The sequence below is a fragment of the Leiobunum rupestre genome, chromosome 5 (assembly GCF_980474605.1).
Source record: "Leiobunum rupestre chromosome 5, qqLeiRupe1.1.hap1, whole genome shotgun sequence".
Classification (NCBI taxonomy): Eukaryota; Metazoa; Arthropoda; class Arachnida; order Opiliones; family Sclerosomatidae; genus Leiobunum; species Leiobunum rupestre.
Genome location: NC_143388.1, coordinates 32,153,546 through 32,171,630, shown reverse-complemented (window position 1 = coordinate 32,171,630; position 18,085 = coordinate 32,153,546). Strand labels below are relative to the sequence as shown.

The window sequence follows — 18,085 nt, the reverse complement described above, 5'->3', positions numbered from 1 at the left end:
TTGATCTAAGCCTTCTAAACCTTAATAGACCTTTCTATAAAGTAACTTTGACCTTCTTGTTTTGATCTAAGCCTTCTAAGCCTAATTAATAGACCTTTCTATAAAGTAACTTTGGCCTTCTTGTTTTGATCTAAGCCTTCTAAACCTTAATAGACCTTTCTATAAAGTAACTTTGGCCTTCTTGTTTTGATCTAAGCCTTCTAAACCTTAATAGACCTTTCTATAAAGTAACTTTGGCCTTCTTGTTTTGATCTAAGCCTTCTAAACCTTAATAGACCTTTCTATAAAGTAACTTTGACCTTCTTGTTTTGATCTAAGCCTTCTAAGCCTAATTAATAGACCTTTCTATAAAGTAACTTTGGCCTTCTTGTTTTGATCTAAGCCTTCTAAACCTTAATAGACCTTTCTATAAAGTAACTTTGGCCTTCTTGTTTTGATCTAAGCCTTCTAAACCTTAATAGACCTTTCTATAAAGTAACTTTGACCTTCTTGTTTTGATCTAAGCCTTCTAAGCCTAATTAATAGACCTTTCTATAAAGTAACTTTGGCCTTCTTGTTTTGAACTAAGCCTTCTAAACCTTAATAGACCTTTCTATAAAGTAACTTTGGCCTTCTTGTTTTGATCTAAGCCTTCTAAACCTTAATAGACCTTTCTATAAAGTAACTTTGGCCTTCTTGTTTTGATCTAAGCCTTCTAAACCTTAATAGACCTTTCTATAAAGTAACTTTGACCTTCTTGTTTTGATCTAAGCCTTCTAAGCCTAATTAATAGGCCTTTCTATAAAGTAACTTTGGCCTTCTTGTTTTGATCTAAGCCTTCTAAACCTTAATAGACCTTTCTATAAAGTAACTTTGGCCTTCTTGTTTTGATGTTGCTGACGTATCGATGACGTCTCACAACGAAAAGCGCTGGACATAAGGGCATAAGTCTATAATATTGTTCCATAAGTCTGTCACTTTTGGGAATATTTTACTGAGAGCTAGTACCGGAGTGACGTCATCAAAAGAAGAAAATCTCCCCCTAGCGAGGTGCTGTCAAAGGCTACGTGTGACGCGTTAGAAAGCGGACGCAAAACGGCGACGAAACACGTAATGCAGTCGGTCTTGTGAATAGCTCTATATTATTATGATAAGGGTAAATTCGACGATGCACCCTGTTTTTAAGTATAGACTGAACTGAACTTTTACATATTTCGTGACGAATAGGCTACATAAAAACCAGTCCAGCAATCGAAGCTTATTTTATGGAAAGGCCTATTGAACAGTTCGGTGAATAATTTTTACTAATTGGCATACTTATCGCTATTACGTTACTTATACTTGTAGCAAAAGTGGCATAATTATGCCAAAGTGGTAATTATGCAAAAGTTTTCTTTATGTAACTTTTGCAGACAGAAATAACCTAATTTTTAGTTTTAAATTAAGAGCCAATATATGATATGCAAATGAGAATTTTCCGCGCATAAATGGGCGTTTAATTAATTTTGCGCGATTAAAAAAAGGAATTAATTATCGCGTACCAATTATTAGTTAAAATATAAAATCAATAGAATTAATCGTGGAAATATAGAAAAATCGTAAACATTTGCTACATAACGACTGAGTCGAATAGGTACAAAGTTAAATTTAGTATGGGGGCAAAAAGTGGAGTAATTTGGATGGTTGGGCTTTCGCTAAAACGTAACGACTAACGAGCATCGGGCTTTCATAAAACTTTTATTGCGAAAAGGCTTCGGCCTTTTAATTAGAGCAGCCCGGGAAGTGGGGTTCAGGCGGGCCACATCGGGCTGCAATGGGGCCCGGGGGCTAAAAGTTAACGAGGATCAAAGTGCGGCCTTTTGGAAAGTTCCTTCGCCCAATTTTCACAGGCACAGGGCCGCGTATAATTACATTAATCGACTGACTCCGTTGATGGTAACTTGAGGTTTTCCCCAGGACTGAGGCTCCAAATACCACACTGTACAGGGTGTTCCAATTTGCTCGATCAGATAATTTTTCGCGGCCGTTATTAAAGATTCAATAGATGCCTCAATAAAACCGTTCAACGATACGCTAGGATGCATCCTAGATGTGCAAGCTACTGTTTATATAGTCCTTGTAAGGGTTAGTTTTCAAAAGACCAAATATTCCACATGATGGTCAAGGCGTCAACGCGGAAACTTGTGTCAGACATAACGGAGATTTTTTGCGACAACGCGGAAACTTGTGTCAGGCCCAACGGATATTTTTGGCGTCAACGCGGAAACTTGGGTCAGGCACAACGGAGATTTTTTGCGTCAACGTGGAAACTTGTGTCAGACCCAACGGATATTTTTTGGAAACTTGTGCCAGACCCAACGGAGATTTTTTGCGTCAACGTGGAAACTTGTGTCAGGCCCAACGGATATTTTTTTGCGTCGACGCGTTCGACTTGTGTCAGGCCCAACGTAGATTTTGTACGTCAACGCGAAAATTTTATGTTAGATCCAACCAAAGGTAACATAGAAGTCCGAAGAGTCCATACCCTAGATTCGAATTCTGAGAACTTTCCGATTGACCATTTTGTAACGAAGCGTTTCCCCACTTTCGGCACGTGACCTCCGAAAAAATCGGCCTCCATCAGTGGCTGTATTGTCCGATCACGGCCAACTTTGATGATGCACAATTGCCGTAGTCTTATCTATAGTCGGTTACCATGGTAACTATGGAGCTAATTATTTCGGAGTTTCGGTAGGAAGTGGGTAAACGCTATTGACTACGCGCGCGAATCTAAGGTGCGAGGCTTATATTACCGTCGGTCCACCGGAGGTTTTTTGCGTCGACGCGAAAAAATGAAGTTAGGCCTAAAGCATAGTTTTCACTAGGGAGCGTTATAGTGTATTTTTTTTACGCGCGTAAAAACAATTATACGTTCCATATTTGAATGGCGCGTTATTACGCGCGCTAGTGCAAACCAAGCTTAACCGAGATTTTTGCGTCAACATTCGTCAACGTGTCGTTTTTGCATTTGGAAAAATTAAACCAGCAATGAAGAAAAAAAATCGTTTATAAAGTGAATGTCAAACCTAGTTGAATTGATTTGGCTTGGGTATGGATTGTAGCATAAGACTATCAACGGCCCCCTGAGTAGAGCTCTGCGTAACAGATAAATTAACTGACAAAATTTCGATTAATCTTAAATATTTTGGTTAACTGTTTATTTATGGATATTATCCATGGATAAACAACGATTTAACATGCAAAAATAATTTATATTTTCGGATAATTGTAGGTTATGGATAAAAATAAAATAAGTGGTTAATTTTTATCCAAACGCCGAGCTCTACCCCTAAGTTTGAATTGGGCATAAAGGCGCGTGTATTCAGCACTAGACAAGCGCGGGAGAAAAAATTATATAATCTACGCTACCTGGAGGAGAAAAAGATCAAATCCTTTAAACCCTCCTCACCCCTACCACCTATACCACCTCTTGACATCCGGTAGCATGCATTGGGGGATTTGCGCATATGTTTCAATTTTTAAACCAACCAGGTGGATTCATGAAGCCCGTTTGGCCAGTCATTGGTCTTACTTTAAAATCCCATTCTTTTCAAACTTAGGGAGGGCCTTGATAGTCTTATGATTGTAGTTGGTTCTTTGGCTAGCCAGGCGAATTTGGTAACCGACCAACCGGAAATATTCCATTCAGTGATTTTCCGAGGTGTTTATTGTCGATTTTGTTCAAAGTCGGGTGTAATGTAGACCTATATAAGATATGAAATCTCCCAAAAGGAGACGTTGCACTACCCATTCGATTAGCCATGGCAACCGAAAATGTTTTTGACCACTTAAATCAAAAATAAGATTTTATTTCCTTATGTTACCCCAAAAATGTTCCAATAAGCCAATAAAACTATTTCGCCTAAGTTGTTCTCTTTCCCTCACTACTAGAGGATTTCGGAAAGGGGGTAGGAAGGGGAAGTAAGTCTGTGACGTATGTTCAACAGCAGCGCCATCTATGTACAGATATCAAAACTATAAAAAACGTTAAAAACAAATTTCGTCTGCTGCAGTATTTTTGTGGGAAACATAAGCCTTAGCAAGAATCGTGGCCTTACGCGAACGTTTCTTATGATAAACACGTAAATTATAAGTTAAAAATATCAAATGAATCGTCTAATTGGAATTGGAGGATCTGTTTGCTGTTTTATTTAAATGTTATTTAATTTACATTTATCAAAAAAATTAACAAAACTTTTCTTTGGAGAATCCATCGCTTCAAACTTGCCGATTCGCGAATTGCGAATTCGTTAGACTGCAAAACAAATCGTCGAAGTTGGCCGTAAATTCCGACCAATCAGAGAAATCCTCTTTTTCGCGGGTTTACGCGGGGGAAGTACTGATGGGAAGTCTCCTCGTAGGATAATATTCGGCCTATTTAGCCAAATTTTATGAAATGTACCTAAATGTGGTCCAAATTACCCATTTCGTGATTTTCAAAAATGAATTAAAATTTTCACCGAGAAAATCCCATGCGTTTTTAAATGGAGATTTTTTGTTTTAAGTGGTACAATTTTTATCAAATCTGCTAATTTCAATAGGGAAAAGTAGATTTTAAGTTATCAAAAACATTTTTGGTTGCCATGGCAAAATTAAAGCCCGTCGAAACTTTTCCGTTTGGGAAATTTCCAGTTACTTATCCACCGAATTTAAACAAAATCGATGAAAATCACCTCTGGTCGTCTCCTTGTTAGTTCGAGTGCGAGTCCAAGTCGTAAAAAGGTTCGGTCAATAAATTACCATTAAAACTATAGGAAGTATCATCCTTATTTTATTATGTTACTTATGGTATAAATAAATACATTATTAATGTAAACTTAAAATAAAACTTTCTAGAATCTTCGAGAAAATATTGATGGTCGATCAAATTGAAACACTCTGTACAGACTATAGAGTTATCCGTTTTCTAATAAAGATCACCTTGTTCTCTTCTCTCGAAAACGATACCTCGCGCAAAGGATTGTAGCACTGGGTAAAATAGCAATTTCCAAAGCAGAGTTGGTCCGTCACATTCTGAACGGAAGATTGATGTCGGTAAACTCAGCTTCTTAATGATAGTCTCGCTTGACGGCTCTCATCGATTTATTGGGAGGGAAAAACTAATTTTCCGATACGTCAATTAATTATAATTTAACACGTTGCGTAAAAGATTAACGGTCGTTATTCAAATAAGGAAAATTTGTTCCGAGTCTCGTGTGTAATATATCAAAATGGAATGTGAAAACCTAAATATCATATAAATTGAGTTGCGTTTTCAATCCATTCTAGAATATAGATTAAATATTTCGTAAGCGAAATATGGATCGTACATCTCAAGTTACCATATCTTCCACGGAAGAAATTGACATTTGGAGATAAAAATCAGACAAGTTTTCTTAGAAATCATTTACTATTAAAATCTAATTAAACGTCTTAAAATATATAGAACTTTCGAAACGTATAGTTCTTCATCAGGTCAATTTGCCCGAGGTGTTTATGAGCGATTTGGTTCAAAGTCAAGCGTAATATTGTAGACCTATATGAGATATGAAATTTCTCAAAAGGAGACGTTGAACTACCCATTCGAATTGCCATGGCCACCGAAAATGTTTTTGACCACTTAAAACAAAAAATCTCAATTTGAAAAAATTAAGAATCACGAAATGGGTAATTTGGACCACATTCAGGTAAATTTCATCAAGTTTGGGCAGAAGTAAATGAACCGAAGTTATCAGACTACTATACTCCCCATGTTGGAGGCGTTTTCCTTATGAAGTTACATTTTTACCTCGAATTTGATATTTTGCGCGCTCCTAGGCCGAAAAAAAAACGTTTTGGTTTTTATGAAACTATTTTTTATACATAGAAATAGCTATACCCACAATTCCCAAGTGCCATTTATCGCGTCAAAGGACGGGGATGGAAATTAGCTTTTATTTGACTCGATTTTATTATCATTTTCATAAGGAACACGCCCTCCGATTCTGAGTGTTGTTTCGATAACTTCGGTTCATTTACTTCTGATTTGGGTAAATTGGAAATTTTAGGTAAAATAAGGAAAAAAAAATATTTTTGTTTTAGGTGGTCAAAAACATTTTCGGTTGCCATGGCAAATTGAATTCGTAGGGCAACGTCTCCTTTTGCGAAATTTCATATCTCATATAGGTCTACATTACGCACGAACAAAATCGGCAATAATTTAAATGTTTGGAACAAGTTTTAATTAATCAAAACACGTTTGGGAAGAAATTTTAGTGACCGTCATACATTGATATGGTTTATCAATAGGTAAATATCACTACGCGGTGTCATTTTTACATTTTACACCTTTAAGCGAAGAAATAGATTCGGTAAATTTTGTAGCAATGTTGCGGTGTACACCTTTGTGGGAAATTAGCGGCTAACGGAATCCTTGTCTAGCCTACATTTAAATAGTATAAATTGATTAGGGCTGTGCGAGTACTCGAACATCAACGAGCACTTGCCCTTTTTTGAGGTCGTCAATTACCGAGTACTAAAAAAATGCATATTCGGGTATCCGATTACTCGAATATGCTTTAAAGTTTCAAAGAGGGGTTTTTACAACTTTTTAGGGGGCAATAAACGGTACTTACAAAGTTGTGGAAACTGTGGTTCATTTAAATTGAAAGTTACTTTATTCTCCTTTTAAATTTAATTTCCTAATTACTCGAATAAAACCAGCTCCTAATCAAGTACTCCATAACCCGACTCGTTAAAAATATTACTCGAAGTTGTTTTTAGTTACTCGACTCGAATAAGAGAAAGTTTCCCCTTAATCAAGTACTCGATTACTAGACTCGACTTCAATATTACTCGACTCGAATGCTCAATGTAAAAAAATTTGATACTCGATAAACGACTCGATTGCCTAAAGCCACTAATCGCGTAGCCCTAAAATTGATACTTCTCTCTAAATAGTGCTCGGAATTGTTTATTCATTATCCACAAATTGTCCGATTTATTTTAAAAACGTTGGTAAAAAGAATATCATTTTGACTTATTTAATTATGTTTTTTACGCAACCAAGCATTTATTTGAATCAAAGTGGTATTTATTTAAATAATTGTTTGTTTTATTTAAATAATAGGCTTATTCACTTTCGATTATTTAAACATTTTAAAATTTTTATTCAACTATTGGTTATTTAAATAAATATTATTTAAATATCGCCGAGCTTATTTTATTCATGGATAAAAATGAATCGAATGCCGAGCACTATCTCTAAACATAAATACATCTGATTATTTATACCTATATTAAATCTAAGTGAAACAGAAATACAAATATACGGATAACCACAGTGTAAAAGTCAACCAAGGAATACTCGATATTTCGTAAGAAATAGTTTACATCCTTTTAAAAAACGTGTTGTTCCTATTTAGCAGTTTTCATCCCTAATCGCCAATCTAGTGTTCACGTTTTGGTATCAAACTGTACGCGAAGGTCAATTATTGTTTTGATTCTGGAGTCGTTGAAAAGTGGGCGGTCCAAAGATAAGATAAAGGAAAGAAGACTTACCAGAGAGTCTAACGTGGTGTAGGCGACCCGTGCTGGGAATATCGTGACGTTCCAAGGAAGTTAAATGATTGAAGCTCAAATCCAACTCTTGCAGGTCGTGCAAATGCTTCAGGCAGCCGTGCAGCGACTCCAGATGGTTGTCGGCCAGAATCAAACTGACCATCTTGGAAAGGTCGCGACCGAAGTTGTCGTCCAGGGTGATCAGTCGGTTGTGGGAAACGTCCAAGTCGCGCAAATTGCGGAGCCACTTCAACTCTTCGTGAGGCAGCGCCGTCAGACTGTTGAGGGACAGGTTGAGGCTCAACAGGCTCTTCATGGGCATCATGGCGTCACCCAGAGAGACGATCCCGTTATTGGATAAATCCAAGAGTTGCAAGTGAGTCAGGTTGGAGAACTCGTCGCCCGATAATCCGCCGGATATCCGGTTTCCGGACAGATTCAAGTGTTTCAAGTGATTCAATCCCGAGAAATGGTTACCGAGACTCTTGAGTTGATTAAAAGCCAAGTTCAGCACTCTCAAATCGGAGAGATCTTCGAAGGAGAAGCCCAGTTCCGTCAGCGAGTTTCCGGCCAAATTGAGCAGCTGCAGTTTGGTCAAACCGTCCAATTGGCCGTCGATGGAAGCCAGGTGATTGTCCCCGGCCAGCAGCCATTCGATTTTGGTCAGCGGTAGAACGGTGCCGTTTAAAGTGGTCAGTTTATTGTCGGACAGAGCCAAAGTTCGTAGCGACGTCGGGAAGGAATCCTTCTCCAAGCGCAGGATTTTATTCCCGCTCAGCACCAAATGCGCCAACACCGGATGAACGGTGAAATCTCCTTTCTCGATGACCTCAATCTCGTTGTTGGCCAAACTGAAGGTCTTCAAACGCGGTAGTTTCGCGAGGAGAGCTTTCGGCGTCTTAACGAAACCGTCATTTTGCAGGACTAAGAAATCCAAATTTTCTTGACCGACGAATGCGTCTTCGCTGGAACCGCTGATATTGGACCCGTTGACCAGTAATCGTGAGACGCTGATATTGGCGAAAGCGGCTGGACCCAAGTCGGTCAAGTTATTCCCGGTCAGTCGCAACCACGGAATTTTGCATCCGAATTTACTACCGAGAGCTCGCTGGATGACGGCCGTGTCGTTTTGAGCCGCGCATCGGACGTAGCTGAAGGCGTGCAATTCTTTGCAAGTACAGGGCGAGATCGACTCCTTTCGGGGACATCTGAAACCCGACGGATTGGGCCGACAGTTCACCGCCGCGAAACAAACTAACAACACGAGCGAAAACCGCATTCTCGACAATTACCCTTTTAAACGAACAATTTCACTCGGCAAAACGCAAACCCGCGAGAATAGGGCTCGTTGAAATATCGTCGGGACTCTCCGTTACTATGACGACGATCGGAGCGACGGAGGAGACGTCTTGAGCGCGGAGGAGCGGCGCTGCTTCTAGCCCGATGCCCACTCGCGATCTATATAAGAATCCGACGCGTTTTTCTCTTCCAACGACTGCTACCTCCCCCGCCTCCTTCCCGCCACTCTCGACAGTTTCCTACAGCCAGATAAAGGTGGCGCGCCGGTAGCTTAGAGATAGATGGAAACCTCCGCCGCTACCCTACTCGCCAGTCTCTCCCAACCCCGACTTTACATTACGAATAAACGCCTTAATAGGGGTACAGTCGACGCCCGATTCCGCGGCGAGGACGCTCGCCTTAATAAACGAGATATCCGGAGGTTGAGGCTGAGGGGGGGCGAAACAAAAGCCAGAAGATCAAGATGAGAAGAACGTCAACGTCACCCCCGCGAGCGCGCCCGGAGGAAGAGTTTGGGGCCGCTGGTAAGGGAAGAAACCCCGCGATGGAGACTAGAGGGGAAGACAGCCTACGAGGGTCATTCCGGACAGGGATGTAAAAAGCTCCAGTCTAGCTGCGCCGGTTGAAATATCTTGTTTGGATATTTCGCAATACGCTAGAGAGATTAAAAAAAAACCCGTAGCGTTGTTAAAGAGCGGACCTGAATTCTCTGAATATTTTAAAAGGTTCCCGGTCTCGTCGATGTATTCTGAAAAGGGTACGCTGGCGGCAGAAAAGGCCCCGGGGAGCACTCTGCGAGGGCGTGCAAACATCCAATCCGCAGTTCAGCGATTTCGCTTCGTAACGGACAAATTATATTAAGAATGAGAACGAAATGGACTTTTATTATATTTTATAAACCGGTAAAAGTGGACGAAATTCTCGTGGGAATCTATCTTTTAGATACGGCCCCAAAAATGAGATTAAAATTGAAGTAAACATATGTATTAAAATAAGACGCGAGGAAATTTGTTTGCCAGTTTTCTTTGGGCCCAAAATTTACTTTTAAATTCAATTAAAGTTTTGTTGATATTTCTCGAAACCGTCTTCGGTATTAAATTTGTGTCGTTTCAATTCGAAGAGATTATTGAATCGATCGCCTTCTAAATTAATCAAATTCCATTTGTTTTGTTCATATTTCTCGAATTCGTGTTAGCAGAAGTATATATAACATATTCCTACGAGATAAGTATGCATCTACCTAGATATCTTGATAATGTTTTTCGCTCGAAACATGTGCCTACGCAAGCTCCCGTTGATATTTCAAAAAACGTTTGGAAAGAAAAAATATATATTCAATTTTTTAATACTATTTCATCGGGAAAATATGCTTTATCGATAGGTTAATATCCCTTCGCGGTGTAATTTCTACATTTTACAACATCTGCGATTGGGCGGGAAATTCGTACCCAACGGAATCCGCGTCAAGCCTTTGAAGGTAAAAGTTTAATTTTCGTGGCTTAGATGGTACTTCTCTCGTAAGATATATACTATAAACTTCTGGTGTTAGTTATTAATTTGGGTCTTTTCTATTCAAAGAGATTATTGGAAATTTACTATTTCCGACTCTGATCAAAGGAAAATTCAGTAATATAATTATCCTTTCGTGACATTCATAGCCCATATATCGAGCGCAAATTGCGTCTAGTGAAAAGTAGAAATTAAATTGGTCAGAACCATAAACTAAAAAGTGGTATTAAACAAGTGGTAAATAATGATAAATAACTTTAAGGTATAAAATGGAGTAAGTGGTAAATAACGTTATGGTATAAAATGGAGAAAGTGGTAGATAACGTTATGGTATAAAATGGAGAAAGTGGTAGATAACGTTATGGTATAAAATGGAGAAAGTGGTAGATAACGTTATGGTAGAAAATGGAGAAAGTGGTAGATAACGTTATGGTATAAAATGGAGAAAGTGGTAGATAACGTTATGGTATAAAATGGAGAAAGTGGTAGATAACGTTATGGTATAAAATGGAGAAAGTGGTAGATAACGTTATGGTATAAAATGGAGAAAGTGGTAGATAACGTTATGGTATAAAATGGAGAAAGTGGTAGATAACGTTATGGTATAAAATGGAGAAAGTGGTAGATAACTTTAAGGTATAAAATGGAGTAAGTGGTAAATAACGTTATGGTATAAAATGGAGAAAATGGTAAATAACGTTATGGTATAAAATGGAGAAAGTGGTAGATAACGTTATGGTATAAAATGAAGAAAGTCGTAAATAACGTTATGGTATAAAATGGAGAAAGTGGTAGATAACGTTATGGTATAAAATGGAGAAAGTGGTAGATAACTTTAAGGTATAAAATGGAGTAAGTGGTAAATAACGTTATGGTATAAAATGGAGAAAATGGTAAATAACGTTATGGTATAAAATGGAGAAAGTGGTAGATAACGTTATGGTATAAAATGAAGAAAGTCGTAAATAACGTTATGGTATAAAATGGAGAAAGTGGTAGATAACGTTATGGTATAAAATGGAGAAAGTGGTAGATAACGTTATGGTATAAAATGGAGAAAGTGGTAGATAACTTTAAGGTATAAAATGGAGTAAGTGGTAAATAACGTTATGGTATAAAATGGAGAAAATGGTAAATAACGTTATGGTATAAAATGGAGAAAGTGGTAGATAACGTTATGGTATAAAATGAAGAAAGTCGTAAATAACGTTATGGTATAAAATGGAGAAAGCACTTGGTAAATAACGTTATGGTATAAAATGGAGAAAGTGGTAAATAACGTTATGGTATAAAATGGAGAAATTGGTAAATAACGTTATGGTATAAAATGGAGAAAGTGGTAAATAACGTTATGGTATAAAATGGAGAAAGTGGTAGATAACGTTATGGTATAAAATGAAGAAAGTCGTAAATAACGTTATGGTATAAAATGGAGAAAGCACTTGGTAAATAACGTTATGGTATAAAATGGAGAAAGTGGTAAATAACGTTATGGTATAAAATGGAGAAATTGGTAAATAACGTTATGGTATAAAATGGAGAAAGTGGTAAATAACGTTATGGTATAAAATGGAGAAAGTGGTAGATAACGTTATGGTATAAAATGGAGAAAGTGGTAGATAACGTTATGGTATAAAATGGAGAAAGTGGTAGATAACGTTATGGTATAAAATGGAGAAAGTGGTAGATAACGTTATGGTATAAAATGGAGAAAGTGGTAGATAACGTTATGGTATAAAATGGAGAAAGTGGTAGATAACGTTATGGTATAAAATGGAGAAAGTGGTAGATAACGTTATGGTATAAAATGGAGAAAGTGGTAGATAACTTTAAGGTATAAAATGGAGTAAGTGGTAAATAACGTTATGGTATAAAATGGAGAAAATGGTAAATAACGTTATGGTATAAAATGGAGAAAGTGGTAGATAACGTTATGGTATAAAATGGAGAAAGTGGTAGATAACTTTAAGGTATAAAATGGAGTAAGTGGTAAATAACGTTATGGTATAAAATGGAGAAAATGGTAAATAACGTTATGGTATAAAATGGAGAAAGTGGTAGATAACGTTATGGTATAAAATGAAGAAAGTCGTAAATAACGTTATGGTATAAAATGGAGAAAGTGGTAGATAACGTTATGGTATAAAATGAAGAAAGTCGTAAATAACGTTATGGTATAAAATGGAGAAAGTGGTAGATAACGTTATGGTATAAAATGGAGAAAGTGGTAGATAACTTTAAGGTATAAAATGGAGTAAGTGGTAAATAACGTTATGGTATAAAATGGAGAAAATGGTAAATAACGTTATGGTATAAAATGGAGAAAGTGGTAGATAACGTTATGGTATAAAATGAAGAAAGTCGTAAATAACGTTATGGTATAAAATGGAGAAAGTGGTAGATAACGTTATGGTATAAAATGAAGAAAGTCGTAAATAACGTTATGGTATAAAATGGAGAAAGTGGTAGATAACGTTATGGTATAAAATGGAGAAAGTGGTAGATAACTTTAAGGTATAAAATGGAGTAAGTGGTAAATAACGTTATGGTATAAAATGGAGAAAATGGTAAATAACGTTATGGTATAAAATGGAGAAAGTGGTAGATAACGTTATGGTATAAAATGAAGAAAGTCGTAAATAACGTTATGGTATAAAATGGAGAAAGTGGTAGATAACGTTATGGTATAAAATGAAGAAAGTCGTAAATAACGTTATGGTATAAAATGGAGAAAGTGGTAGATAACGTTATGGTATAAAATGGAGAAAGTGGTAGATAACTTTAAGGTATAAAATGGAGTAAGTGGTAAATAACGTTATGGTATAAAATGGAGAAAATGGTAAATAACGTTATGGTATAAAATGGAGAAAGTGGTAGATAACGTTATGGTATAAAATGAAGAAAGTCGTAAATAACGTTATGGTATAAAATGGAGAAAGTGGTAGATAACGTTATGGTATAAAATGAAGAAAGTCGTAAATAACGTTATGGTATAAAATGGAGAAAGTGGTAGATAACGTTATGGTATAAAATGGAGAAAGTGGTAGATAACTTTAAGGTATAAAATGGAGTAAGTGGTAAATAACGTTATGGTATAAAATGGAGAAAATGGTAAATAACGTTATGGTATAAAATGGAGAAAGTGGTAGATAACGTTATGGTATAAAATGAAGAAAGTCGTAAATAACGTTATGGTATAAAATGGAGAAAGTGGTAGATAACGTTATGGTATAAAATGGAGAAAGTGGTAGATAACGTTATGGTATAAAATGGAGAAAGTGGTAGATAACTTTAAGGTATAAAATGGAGTAAGTGGTAAATAACGTTATGGTATAAAATGGAGAAAATGGTAAATAACGTTATGGTATAAAATGGAGAAAGTGGTAGATAACGTTATGGTATAAAATGAAGAAAGTCGTAAATAACGTTATGGTATAAAATGGAGAAAGCACTTGGTAAATAACGTTATGGTATAAAATGGAGAAAGTGGTAAATAACGTTATGGTATAAAATGGAGAAATTGGTAAATAACGTTATGGTATAAAATGGAGAAAGTGGTAAATAACGTTATGGTATAAAATGGAGAAAGTGGTAGATAACGTTATGGTATAAAATGAAGAAAGTCGTAAATAACGTTATGGTATAAAATGGAGAAAGCACTTGGTAAATAACGTTATGGTATAAAATGGAGAAAGTGGTAAATAACGTTATGGTATAAAATGGAGAAATTGGTAAATAACGTTATGGTATAAAATGGAGAAAGTGGTAAATAACGTTATGGTATAAAATGGAGAAAGTGGTAGATAACGTTATGGTATAAAATGGAGAAAGTGGTAGATAACGTTATGGTATAAAATGGAGAAAGTGGTAGATAACGTTATGGTATAAAATGGAGAAAGTGGTAGATAACGTTATGGTATAAAATGGAGAAAGTGGTAGATAACGTTATGGTATAAAATGGAGAAAGTGGTAGATAACGTTATGGTATAAAATGGAGAAAGTGGTAGATAACGTTATGGTATAAAATGGAGAAAGTGGTAGATAACTTTAAGGTATAAAATGGAGTAAGTGGTAAATAACGTTATGGTATAAAATGGAGAAAATGGTAAATAACGTTATGGTATAAAATGGAGAAAGTGGTAGATAACGTTATGGTATAAAATGGAGAAAGTGGTAGATAACTTTAAGGTATAAAATGGAGTAAGTGGTAAATAACGTTATGGTATAAAATGGAGAAAATGGTAAATAACGTTATGGTATAAAATGAAGAAAGTCGTAAATAACGTTATGGTATAAAATGGAGAAAGCACTTGGTAAATAACGTTATGGTATAAAATGGAGAAAGTGGTAAATAACGTTATGGTATAAAATGGAGAAATTGGTAAATAACGTTATGGTATAAAATGGAGAAAGTGGTAAATAACGTTATGGTATAAAATGGAGAAAGTGGTAGATAACGTTATGGTATAAAATGGAGAAAGTGGTAGATAACGTTATGGTATAAAATGGAGAAAGTGGTAGATAACGTTATGGTATAAAATGGAGAAAGTGGTAGATAACGTTATGGTATAAAATGGAGAAAGTGGTAGATAACGTTATGGTATAAAATGGAGAAAGTGGTAGATAACGTTATGGTATAAAATGGAGAAAGTGGTAGATAACGTTATGGTATAAAATGGAGAAAGTGGTAGATAACTTTAAGGTATAAAATGGAGTAAGTGGTAAATAACGTTATGGTATAAAATGGAGAAAATGGTAAATAACGTTATGGTATAAAATGGAGAAAGTGGTAGATAACGTTATGGTATAAAATGGAGAAAGTGGTAGATAACTTTAAGGTATAAAATGGAGTAAGTGGTAAATAACGTTATGGTATAAAATGGAGAAAATGGTAAATAACGTTATGGTATAAAATGAAGAAAGTCGTAAATAACGTTATGGTATAAAATGGAGAAAGTGGTAGATAACGTTATGGTATAAAATGGAGAAAGTGGTAGATAACTTTAAGGTATAAAATGGAGTAAGTGGTAAATAACGTTATGGTATAAAATGGAGAAAATGGTAAATAACGTTATGGTATAAAATGGAGAAAGTGGTAGATAACGTTATGGTATAAAATGAAGAAAGTCGTAAATAACGTTATGGTATAAAATGGAGAAAGTGGTAGATAACGTTATGGTATAAAATGGAGAAAGTGGTAGATAACGTTATGGTATAAAATGGAGAAAGTGGTAGATAACTTTAAGGTATAAAATGGAGTAAGTGGTAAATAACGTTATGGTATAAAATGGAGAAAATGGTAAATAACGTTATGGTATAAAATGGAGAAAGTGGTAGATAACGTTATGGTATAAAATGAAGAAAGTCGTAAATAACGTTATGGTATAAAATGGAGAAAGCACTTGGTAAATAACGTTATGGTATAAAATGGAGAAAGTGGTAAATAACGTTATGGTATAAAATGGAGAAATTGGTAAATAACGTTATGGTATAAAATGGAGAAAGTGGTAAATAACGTTATGGTATAAAATGGAGAAAGTGGTAGATAACGTTATGGTATAAAATGGAGAAAGTGGTAGATAACGTTATGGTATAAAATGAAGAAATTGGTAAATAACGTTATGGTATAAAATGGAGAAAGCACTTGGTAAATAACGTTATGGTATAAAATGGAGAAAGTGGTAAATAACGTTATGGTATAAAATGGAGAAAGTGGTAGATAACGTTATGGTATAAAATGGAGAAAGTGGTAGATAACGTTATGGTATAAAATGGAGAAAGTGGTAGATAACGTTATGGTATAAAATGGAGAAAGTGGTAGATAACGTTATGGTATAAAATGGAGAAAGTGGTAGATAACGTTATGGTATAAAATGGAGAAAGTGGTAGATAACGTTATGGTATAAAATGGAGAAAGTGGTAGATAACGTTATGGTATAAAATGGAGAAAGTGGTAGATAACTTTAAGGTATAAAATGGAGTAAGTGGTAAATAACGTTATGGTATAAAATGGAGAAAATGGTAAATAACGTTATGGTATAAAATGGAGAAAGTGGTAGATAACGTTATGGTATAAAATGGAGAAAGTGGTAGATAACTTTAAGGTATAAAATGGAGTAAGTGGTAAATAACGTTATGGTATAAAATGGAGAAAATGGTAAATAACGTTATGGTATAAAATGAAGAAAGTCGTAAATAACGTTATGGTATAAAATGGAGAAAGTGGTAGATAACGTTATGGTATAAAATGGAGAAAGTGGTAGATAACTTTAAGGTATAAAATGGAGTAAGTGGTAAATAACGTTATGGTATAAAATGGAGAAAATGGTAAATAACGTTATGGTATAAAATGGAGAAAGTGGTAGATAACGTTATGGTATAAAATGAAGAAAGTCGTAAATAACGTTATGGTATAAAATGGAGAAAGTGGTAGATAACGTTATGGTATAAAATGGAGAAAGTGGTAGATAACGTTATGGTATAAAATGGAGAAAGTGGTAGATAACTTTAAGGTATAAAATGGAGTAAGTGGTAAATAACGTTATGGTATAAAATGGAGAAAATGGTAAATAACGTTATGGTATAAAATGGAGAAAGTGGTAGATAACGTTATGGTATAAAATGAAGAAAGTCGTAAATAACGTTATGGTATAAAATGGAGAAAGCACTTGGTAAATAACGTTATGGTATAAAATGGAGAAAGTGGTAAATAACGTTATGGTATAAAATGGAGAAATTGGTAAATAACGTTATGGTATAAAATGGAGAAAGTGGTAAATAACGTTATGGTATAAAATGGAGAAAGTGGTAGATAACGTTATGGTATAAAATGGAGAAAGTGGTAGATAACGTTATGGTATAAAATGAAGAAAGTCGTAAATAACGTTATGGTATAAAATGGAGAAAGCACTTGGTAAATAACGTTATGGTATAAAATGGAGAAAGTGGTAAATAACGTTATGGTATAAAATGGAGAAATTGGTAAATAACGTTATGGTATAAAATGGAGAAAGTGGTAAATAACGTTATGGTATAAAATGGAGAAAGTGGTAGATAACGTTATGGTATAAAATGGAGAAAGTGGTAGATAACGTTATGGTATAAAATGGAGAAAGTGGTAGATAACGTTATGGTATAAAATGGAGAAAGTGGTAGATAACGTTATGGTATAAAATGGAGAAAGTGGTAGATAACGTTATGGTATAAAATGGAGAAAGTGGTAGATAACGTTATGGTATAAAATGGAGAAAGTGGTAGATAACGTTATGGTATAAAATGGAGAAAGTGGTAGATAACTTTAAGGTATAAAATGGAGTAAGTGGTAAATAACGTTATGGTATAAAATGGAGAAAGTGGTAAATAACGTTATGGTATAAAATGGAGAAAATGGTAAATAACGTTATGGTATAAAATGGAGAAAGTGGTAGATAACGTTATGGTATAAAATGAAGAAAGTCGTAAATAACGTTATGGTATAAAATGGAGAAAGCACTTGGTAAATAACGTTATGGTATAAAATGGAGAAAGTGGTAAATAACGTTATGGTATAAAATGGAGAAAGTGGTAGATAACGTTATGGTATAAAATGGAGAAAGTGGTAGATAACGTTATGGTATAAAATGGAGAAAGTGGTAGATAACGTTATGGTATAAAATGGAGAAAGTGGTAGATAACGTTATGGTATAAAATGGAGAAAGTGGTAGATAACGTTATGGTATAAAATGGAGAAAGTGGTAGATAA

The 18,085-nt window shown here is 35.3% G+C and overlaps 1 protein-coding gene across 1 annotated transcript in view; it reads right to left on the bottom strand.

Moving 5' to 3' along the window:
- LOC149944180 (uncharacterized) overlaps nt 1–8,981 on the bottom strand; it is a 35,544-nt gene extending 26,563 nt beyond the window's left edge. The window contains exon 1 of the mRNA XM_090175119.1: nt 7,537–8,981. Within this exon, the coding sequence (XP_090031245.1) occupies nt 7,537–8,815 (1,279 nt within the window). The 5' untranslated portion in view covers nt 8,816–8,981. The remainder of the gene's footprint in view (nt 1–7,536) is intronic.
- Nucleotides 8,982–18,085: the final 9,104 nt, after the last annotated feature.